The sequence below is a fragment of the Struthio camelus genome, chromosome 5 (genome assembly GCF_040807025.1).
Source record: "Struthio camelus isolate bStrCam1 chromosome 5, bStrCam1.hap1, whole genome shotgun sequence".
Classification (NCBI taxonomy): domain Eukaryota; kingdom Metazoa; phylum Chordata; class Aves; order Struthioniformes; family Struthionidae; genus Struthio; species Struthio camelus.
In genome coordinates this window covers 28,361,744-28,371,658 of record NC_090946.1, presented here as the reverse complement: position 1 = coordinate 28,371,658, position 9,915 = coordinate 28,361,744, and the positions used below count along the sequence as shown (strand labels likewise).

Genomic DNA, 9,915 nt, shown 5'->3' with positions numbered 1-9,915 from the left:
ACCCAGGGCCAACGGTGCCCCGAGCCAGCCTCGCGCGCGGCCGTGTCTCACGCAGCTCAGGGCTGCCGCGAGCCGCGCCAGTGACCGTTGGGGACTGCGGGGGGGGGGGGGGGGAAGGGGGCTTCGCGCCGCAGCACGCGCTGCCCGCCAGGCGGGAAGCAGGCGCCCGCCCTCTCACACCTGCCGCAGCGCATGCGCAGCGCGCCCAGCCGGCCGGCGCGTCCCATGAGGAACCACGCGGAAATGGCGAGGGCTTTTGGCCACGTGACCTTCCCCTCCTTCCGCCCCTCTACAGTGACAAGCACCTTGTTTCCTTCTTCCCCCCCAACAGGAAGTGCCCCTCCAGGCTACTCGGCGGTCTCGCTGCTCTATGGTGAGCCGCTGCTCGAGGTCAGGCGGCGGGGGAGGGGGCTGGTTGATGGCCGCTACGGTTGGGGGAGCGCGGAAGTCGGGCGCCGGGGTCCCGGGACAAAGGCGCAGAAAAGTCCACAGCGAGGTACTGGGGGGGGGGGGAGGCCTGAGGGGCGCGGTGCGCGCCCGGCGGCGGCGGGAAGGGCGGCGCGAGGCGACCGTTGGCGGCGGGGGAGGGGCTGCCGGGGCCGTGTGGAGCCGGCGGGCAGGCGCCGCCTTAGCGGGCCCCGGGGCGGGCCCGCACGGTGCAGAGCTCTTCCGGTGCCCTGCCACCGCGCCGGGCCCGGCCTGCTGCCGGCAGCGAGCGTAACGTGTTTGGAGGTGGGGATTACGGACTGTTCTTTCCCTTCGACTCAGCGCTGCTAGTCGAAACCGTATTTCCTGCCGTCGTTGTTTCCACCTGCAGTGCGAGACTAGGAAACCTTTGCTGAACCAGTGCTTCGCAGTGCTGGTCTTCATTGCTTTCCTCTGCTTTAGTTTGTTGTGGTCTGTGCGATAAACGCTAATTGCAGTTTTCACACTTGTGAGTAGAGGCCTTCGTTAGAGTAATTGGTTTTTAAAGCTCTCCCATTTCCACCAAGGAGAGTTCAGAGGTTAAAAGCTGTGTATTCCCAAGTAGAGGGGGGAAGAAACGCATCTGGGGCTTTGCTTCTGCCAAGAATTCTTACAAATCAAGTAAGATGCATAACTTGATCCACTTGAGATTTGCTTTCTCAGAGTTTAATACATCAGTATTTCAGGTATTGCAGTCATCTGGCAAGACAGATGCCTGCTAAGGATAGCAATTTAATAACTTATGCCCTCTATAAAAATTGATAATAATTGTTTTCTCTTTTAACTAGAATGTCTTCTGAGAATTCAGACTTCTAAGCATCTGCAAGTTTGGAAAATGTATATTTTTTGGTTTGGAAAAATGTATATTGTTATTTTTATATTCATCAAGTATAAAATATAAAAATATTTCCTCCTCACCTGCCAGTGCAGGAATTGGAAGTATACATTTGTTTGTTTTATCCTCTGAAGTACATTTAGTACATAGCCTACAATAGACTTACTTGAATCAAGTTAGTTGGTATTAACCAGCAATGGCTTTAGGTTTAAATGTACCTAATAATGCTGAAAAAAAGAAATATTTGTGTATTCCACTTACCGAGGTCTTATCTGAAAATTAGTTTTTGAAAAGCAAGATTAAGTAAGTTATTTTATCCTTAGTGGAAAAAAAAAAAATTAGCTATTTTAGAGAATTTAGTGTCTTGTCAGGGTTGAAAAATGCAATATCCAATTGTCCTTAATTCTTATAGGAAAAGCCTTTTGTATCATAATCCTTTAGACATGAGGCATATCAAACACATTCTCCACAGAACATAAGAGAATCCTCAAGAACATTAATAGGACATTTATGCTATTCTTATGCTCTTTCTGAAGAACTTTTTAAAATCAGTTGCTGATGAAAACAAAATGTGAACTCTGGTGTGTCATGCTTTGGTCTTATAGAATTCCAGTTATCTTATTTCAAAAGACAGACTAACTTTGGGCACTCAATGGAAAAAATTCCATTCATAAAACAAAAAAACAGACACTAATGTAGAAAAATTTGAGATTTGAGTTAAAAAAATTGAAGAAACACCATTTCTGATGTGAAGTGTTCCACAGTGTGACATTTTAAAGTTAGAAAATAAATTTTATAAAATTACAGAGTCCAGTGAGGTATACTCTTCTATTTAAATAGGCATTTAATGGTAAAGTTCATAGGCTTTTATATGAAGCAGGTATTTTTAAAACTCCAGTCATGTCTATATTTTAGCCCTTCTGCTGCAGTTTCCTGTCATCTCTGTGTAATTCATGCAGATCAGAAGAGCTGCACAAAGCACAAGAAAGATCTTTAACTGACTTATATTACAGAAATTTTAGTTAAAAGTTTAGATAACCTAGTAATTTGGGATTAGGTTAGTTGTAGTCCTTGAAATACAAGATTTATGTTTTGACCTTAGAAATCCGTTAAATACCAGTTTTTCAATTTCTAGATAATTTGCAAAAGCCAGAACTATATTTGCTGTGTGCTCAAAATAAAATACACCCCTTCTTCTGCAGCTGAGGTATTTATAACATTGTTGCCTCCACATCCAGTACTCCTACTGCCTCTATGAACTCTGCTTTTAAATCTGAAAAGCTGGAGCATTCTTAACAATAGGCTGAGACCAATTTCTAAATTATTGTTGAGAAATAATTGTTCAGTTATTCGTTTCTATCTTGAATCAAATATAAAATTTTTCCTTAAAACAAGGTTACCAGTCTGAGTATAGCCCAGCATGTAATTTGTACTAGGAATACTTACACCATTAGACAATACTATGCTCTATGCAAGATCTTTAAACTACTGTACCTAAAATTTAATATAGGGAAATGTGTTATGTAATTGCTTTAAATATATTCATTTAGTTCAGGAAAACTAAAGCATTACAGTCAAGGGGATTTCTCTGCAAAAATGCCCCAAGCAATGGCTTTTTAGAGTATTTTAAGGGCCTACTAAGTTCTCATTATTCTGTGTTAAGCTTTTTCACTAAAGCTGCTGTATTCGTATTTCTGTATGTAGGATAAATCTGTGCATTTCAATCTCCTATCGTTAGACTGTGTGATACTATTTGCATTTATTTTATTGAAAATATCATTCCAGAATATTTTTCCATTATACCACTGGATGATATTTGTAGTGATCAAAAAGCTGCATTGCCCTGTCCAGTGGTTAGCATAAATGGCTCTGCTTTTTAGTTAGCCTAATTTTGTTTTTGTAGAGTAGTTTGTAGGTGAACCTTGTAAGATCTCAGTTAGGTTGTGTTCATTTAGGTTAGGGCTCTTGGGTGTTTTAGAAAGCAAATGAATTCTTTTATTTCTCTTAATAGAAATTACTTTATGCTGTCACAAAAAGTAGCAAAGATTGGCTCAGGTCTAATGTTATAGGGCCATCACTGGATTTACGGCAAGCTTTGGCATGGGTGTGAGACAGCTCTGCAATAGCTAAAAACATCTTTGGTAATTGTATTAATGCTTAAACGACTGCCCAGTATTTACATCATGCAGACATAGCAATCTGTTGGAGAGAGCTGCATGCCAAAGGCCATATGACCTGAACATCTGCACATGTCTAGAACTACTAATCTTTGTGTATCCTGCAGGCTGATGTTTCTTGAAAAGGATCAGGTTGATTCCGTGTATTGACTTGCACTTATGCATTGTGCCAGCCTTTCTTTGCTCCCAGGAGCACAGGGGGAAAGAGCTATTGGATGTAAATTAGTACCGTCAGACAAGCTGTGCAGCCTAACTTCAGCTGTTTTCTGGAAACAGGATGGATGAATTGTTCAGCTAGCAGTAGTGTCCTCCTGTGGGCCCTCCTTTGTCGCCCTCCTTGACTAACTAGGATTGTGATTTGCCTCACTCGCATGCCAAGAGAGGGGCCCTCCTGGAAATCAGTAACTAGAGCAGTCTGCTGTCCAAACCTACCTAGGAGTTGCTGTCCAACAACTCATACCTTGCTTCCAAATTGCCTTTGAGAAAGTAATACTGCTGCTGGTATGAACGTTTTTAGTTGATATATATTATAGCTTGAAAAAACATCCTCTGAAAAGAGTATAAGGTGCATGGTTTAATTCCAGAGTTAAGTTTAATGTATTTTCAGTTGTAACAGGACTAGGAGGCTATAGTATATTATAATTTCTCTAAACTGTTTTTGAAACTATTTAAACTTAGTCTGTCAAGCTTGTAGGTAAAGGCTTGCAGCATAAATCTGATGGATTTTTAATGCTTTCTCTAGGGTGATCTTCATAGAAGCTACCAAAGACTACATAGAATTCATTTTAGGCAAAATAAGGGAAAGGAAGTTGTTTTGATCAAGTAAAATGGATCCTTGTTCAGTTGGAATTCAGCTTCAAGCTACCAATGAATGTCATAAGACCTACTATACTCGTCACACTGGTTTCAAGACTAAGCAAGATATATCTTCGTCTGACCTACTGCTACTTCAGCTTAGGACTGGAATGACCCTTTCAGAGAGCAATACAATCTGCTTCCATCATGCAAAAATTTACATTGAAAGATTTGAAGACTTGCAAAAATCATGCTGTGATCCCTTTAATATACACAGAAAACTTTCAAAGAAAAACTTACGTGCAATTGATTTAGATGATGCAACTTTTCTAAGTGCCAAGTTTGGAAGGCAGTTTGTACCTGGTTGGAAGCTTTGTCCCAAATGCATGCAGATAATAAATGGAAGCGTGGATGTTGAATCTGAAGATCGCCAAAGAAGAAAACTTGATTCAGATGTATGTATATGGATCTGTTTTTCACCCCCTCTAAATTCTATAAGCTATTGGAATTGGGCTTCATTTAAGTTCTACATAATGAAATGAACTTTTTTTTTTTTTTTAAGAGAAATATAAAAGAGTATAGCCTTTTAAATGTCTCTGTTTTAAATGCTCACTGTATTTAAACCTTTATTTGAAAGACTGTTCAGCTGAGCGCCTTTTCAAAGTGTATGCACACATTGAACTTTTCACCTTTAAAAATAATCCTGTTCCCTAATTAAATATTAAGGTCTTTTTAATTCAAGTGATTGTACTAGGGTGATTTACTCCTCTAAGTCTATGTAAATACCAGACTGCTGCCTAGCATTTATTTAAACTTATTTTTCAGGCCTAGCAAAAGATAAGCTTGTGTGCTTAAAACTGAACATTGCAAAGGTTGCTTCTAAGGATGTAGAGATACACTGCTGTCTTGGTCTCTTGAGTTTAAAAATAAACCATCTCTAGCAGTTTGTTACCAAGTAAACCTGCACTGAGGTGAATTAAATGTACTGTGTGGTGTCTGAGCTGCGAAGGCCATGGCCTTTGTTCAGGGGCGGTAATGAACTAGCGTGGGAGAAAGATTCTTCAAGTGCTGAGTTTGGAATACAGTTTGTACATTGTTGGGCGCTTTGTTCAAGATGGTTGCAGATAATCAATAGAAGTTTGGACAATCAGATCAACAAGAGCTCATGCATATATGCCCTGTGGTATAACAGAAATGCAATCTAGAAGCAACTACCCTTTCAGCCCAGAAGCAGCCACATGACTATTTTTTGGATGACATGTCAGCATGATTTGGAGACTGATAGGGTGTGAAGCTGAAATTTGAAAGTACGAATCCATTACAGCTGCTATTCTAAAGCTTGTACTGTTGGTTTTTGAGACTTAAATTGTTTCTGCTAGGAGATTCAGTGCAGAGTTGAGATCAACAATTTACCTCAGTTGTTCCAAAAGCCAGGCTTGATAGGCCATTTCCTTATGGATATAGGTTGATGTTCATATTCAAATGATATTTTCTGTTCCTGTTCAGGGGCGTACAGCTAAGGCTTTGAAGTCTCTGCAGTTTGCTAATCCGGGACGACAGACTGAGTTCACTCCTGAGACCAGTAAAAGGGAAAAAAGAAGGCTGCAAACAAAAAGTACATCATTTAATTCAGACAGGTAGGCTTCCATTATTTACATTATTATCTTTCTTGTCTTTCATTTTGAGATAGTGTAGCTTTGACAATCAACGTCCCTGTAAGGCTAACATTTTCTGTATAGAATATATTTTGCTTATATGGTTTTGGTTTTATTTTGTTTTTGAAAGACAGCAATGAGTAAACTAAACTGCTGCTACAACTCGCGTGCATTGTTGAGGAAAACAGAACAGAAGGTTAAAAAAGAATACAGTCCGTATTTCAATCAGTTAAAATAAGAACAAGTATTTGGTAAGGTGTGGCAATACTACACAGCAGACCATAGATGAAGCTATCAATTTGTGTAAACTAGAAATCCAATAATAATTAAACTTGAATAGAGTAAGAACAAAGTAGAGTAGACTTAATATTGATGGGAGCTGTCATCTTTCAGTAACCTCAGAAACAAAAGTGTGTAAGTTAGGATGAACCTTACCTTCTTTAAAAGGAGGTGAGTAAACTGTTGTCAAACATGCTGTGCCATGCTGGATGACAAGTTAAGCTTTTCTCATGTGGCTAACTTCAAAGTCAGGTATCCTACACAGAGGAGGGGTTTATGCAGCTGAGTTTTGTGTTTTTTTCCAGTTAAGTTTTGGACCAAATCAATGTTAACCAAATTTGAGGGGGATAAAAATCTCAGTTGTAACTAGTCCTAGAACTTATGAAAATCATGCAGAAAGATATTAGTTCCTTTCCCCTGCTCTCTGCCTGAAGTTTCACCTTACAAGACAGCAACCAGACAACACTACCTGTGCTGCTCACAAAACTACTTATCCCTTCCGCTTCCATTTCTTTCTTCTACTCAATGTGGACACAAGTTGCAGCTAGGGAAATTCTTGTAAGATGTCAGGAAAACTTTTTTTCAGGTTGCATGTAGTCAAGCGCTGGATCAAAGATGTTCTGGAACCTCTGACCTTAGAGCTGTTCAGAACTTGACAAGGCCCCAAACAACCTAATCTAAGTTGGGCTGACTTTGAACAGAGGGTCAGACAAGATGACTTCCAGAGGTCCCTCCTAACCAGACTTTTTCCTATGATTCTGTAGTTTAGCAGAGCTGTAACAGATGAGTAATGAGTAAAGCATAAAGAGTATTTTTTAATTATCATGTGCACCCTGAATGATTCTACATAACCTCCTTTAAACTGCAACTATACATGTTACAAGAGATAGAGGTAAATAAAGGCAGATTCTCACATCATAATCTGAAAGGTAATGTAGAGTCAAATTTGCGTCATAAATAAGAAGAATATCCAAAAATGGTTGAATAAGTAAGTGATCATGCTGTTAAAGAAATTAAAACTTTCTCATTCTTGAAGTGAGTTCTAACACACTACAACAGTAAAGATATGATTTAGGAGAGGGAATGGTTGTTGCATATGGTAACATATGTACATCTTTTAGACTCATTAAATTAACACCTGAAAAAAGCAAACTTCTGTCTACAACTATTAACCACTTGATACCAAAATAGATGGATTTTTGAATGTGGAAATAACTGTTATTTTTCATTATGCAGACAAGTTATACCAGCAAAGAGTAAAGTCTATGATAGCCAGGGACTCCTCCTTTACAGTGGAATGGATCTCTGCGATTGTCTTGATGAAGATTGCCTGGGCTGTTTCTATGCTTGTCCCAAGTGTGGTTCCAACAAGTGCGGAGCTGAATGTCGCTGTGACCGCAAGTGGCTATATGAGCAAATTGAGATAGAAGGAGGAGAAATCATTCGCAATAAGCATGTGGGTTAGTGTAATATGCATTATTTACCCTGATTATGTGTTCCAGGCTTTGATTAAACACAGCACATTTATCACTTAGAGCTTAATTAAAGCCGTTGGAATTTATCATGATGCACGCGATCAATGCTCTCACTTTAATATTCATTTTCAATATGATTATGGAAATATTCATTATCATACTGATATCTTGTCACACCTCATTCTACCTTGTAGTCAGTCTTGTTAGTCGTATGAATAAGTTCTCATTAAACAGTCTTGCATTATACTGAAGTATAAAGTGCTGAAGTCTTATGTGACGTTCTTAGCCACTCACCACCATTCCATACACTGTTTTGCAGAACATACCATCTCCACGCATCCCTCATTTATCCTTCTCTATTTCAGAATCTCATGGTTTTGATTGTTTTCTTTATGTGAAACAATTCTCTATTGTAAATTCTTCATGAAATTACGTACAATATTAATAATAAAGTTTTCTGCAGTATTAATAGTGAATGTATTTTCTATAGAATATGCCAGCTACATCTGATAAATTCAATCCATGTAACTTACTGGATTCAAAAGTATTTAGGAGTTCAGATCCTGTCCAAGTTACTGAGATTTAGATCAAGTTCTCTACAGGAATTCAAGCCTCACTGTTACAGTGTTACTGGATTGTCAAGGCACTGAGAAATATTTCAAAGTATTTCATTGTGGTACAGTGTTTAGCTGTTTTTTCTATAATGCAATTGAAATAATTGTTATATTTGTAATTGGTGTGTAACTGAACTGTAACTTCAGCAGTCGTATCTCCTTTTTTATTTTTGCTTGTTTTTAACGTAAGGGCTTACGTGCAGCTGAAGAGAGTTCAGATGTCTGTTTCCAAGCTAAGGCTATCCAGACCTGTACAAAAACAGTTGGATTGAGATTATTTTTGGTTGACATAATATTCATCCTCAGAAAATTAAGATCTTAACAACATAGCAAAATTCAAGGAAAAGAGTTCATCATTGAAATACGAGTAACATTAAATGCTATTCCCTGGCATTTTGTTGTTGTTGTGGATGTGACAGAGTCGCAAGATCTACCTGTAATCTTGGATCACATTTATTCAAGGGTGCTGTTAACTATCGCCTTCTGAAGGCTTTAATTTGATAAAGTTGTATAATTTTACTATTTAGAGTATTTTCTTTTTCTGGTAAATGATGTGAAGGAGGTTGTGTTTGTAAAACCCAAAGTTGTGCTTTGAGTTGTACTGACATCTGCTGGTCCTAGTGAAGTATAAGCATCGACTTAGGACTCATATATGCTACGTTTCTGTTAGACTTTCTTTGAAATTAAACAGACTGTCGTCTTTGATCAGAGCAATGGCTCTTCTTCCAATATGTGCCTCTCTTATTAGCCCTGGATTCCAGTCACATTTATCACAGGAGTCTTTTTTAAACAGTAGCATGCTGTTTACACTCTTTTCCGGATGGCTTTCTTACAAGTGACATTTAACGCATTGCATTATGTTGACTACAGCGTGTGTTTATTTTGACACAGCAATTAGTAGCTGGTGTGTTTTGTCCCTGTTTGGGACTGTTTCAGCTCTTAAGCAACCTTTTGAATTAGATGAAAAAAGAAATCTCCACTTCTCTATCTACATCAGAGTGAAGAAGAGAAAGCTGGTCTAATCTCGAGTCAGCAGTACCCACTGTTAATAAGCATAACAGACTTCTAACTTTGACTGTAACTTATCACCTAAGCCTAAAATTAGACTTCGGATTCAGTAAATGTTTAAATGTTTCAAAGTGAAATGCAAGTAGTTTATATTTTCTAGAGCATCACAGTATTAGACTTGTACCACTATATCTCCAATAAATCTCTAAAGTTAAGGCCGAATAATTAAGGCTGAATTAAACTGAATAGTCTTTCAGTTTACAAATTCAGTAGTAATTACGGAGTTTCCCAAATAAATCACTCAAGTTCTTCTCAAACAAAATGCATAGGGCTACTGTTTGACGGAAAACCTGTTCTAAATACTGGGTACTATTGATTGCTGTACATAAGGCTTAGTTTATTTCTGTATAACAGGATTTTTTGGTGATGGTCGTTGTTCAGATCTGTTAGTTACGTATGTAGGAAGTCAGCTGACCTGTTTTATTCTCTTAGCTTAAGAAATACTATTAACAAGGCCTGTGTACCGTAAGTTTCTTCAGCTATTAGAGGTCTAGTTGTAGTAGATCTGAAGTCCCTTCATTTCATCCCGGTGCAAAGAGCAAACATCCACAA

At 38.9% G+C, this 9,915-nt stretch overlaps 1 protein-coding gene across 5 annotated transcripts; it reads left to right on the top strand.

The window, feature by feature from the left end:
* Positions 1-260: 260 nt before the first annotated feature.
* On the top strand, positions 261-9,005 carry ARL14EP (ARF like GTPase 14 effector protein). 5 transcript variants are annotated; one of them, XM_068945287.1, is made up of 4 exons: positions 261-373; positions 4,220-4,727; positions 5,779-5,909; positions 7,443-9,005. In XM_068945287.1, exons 2-4 carry the CDS (start codon positions 4,305-4,307, stop codon positions 7,669-7,671), a joined length of 783 nt encoding a protein of 260 aa, XP_068801388.1. In that variant the 5' UTR covers positions 261-373; positions 4,220-4,304; the 3' UTR covers positions 7,672-9,005. The 5 variants fall into 5 exon arrangements, with proteins under 5 accessions (XP_068801388.1, XP_068801387.1, XP_009677750.2 ...); XM_068945286.1 differs by having other exon boundaries at positions 272-496; XM_009679455.2 differs by lacking the exon at positions 261-373 and adding an exon at positions 593-732.
* The last annotated feature ends 910 nt before the right edge of the window (positions 9,006-9,915 follow it).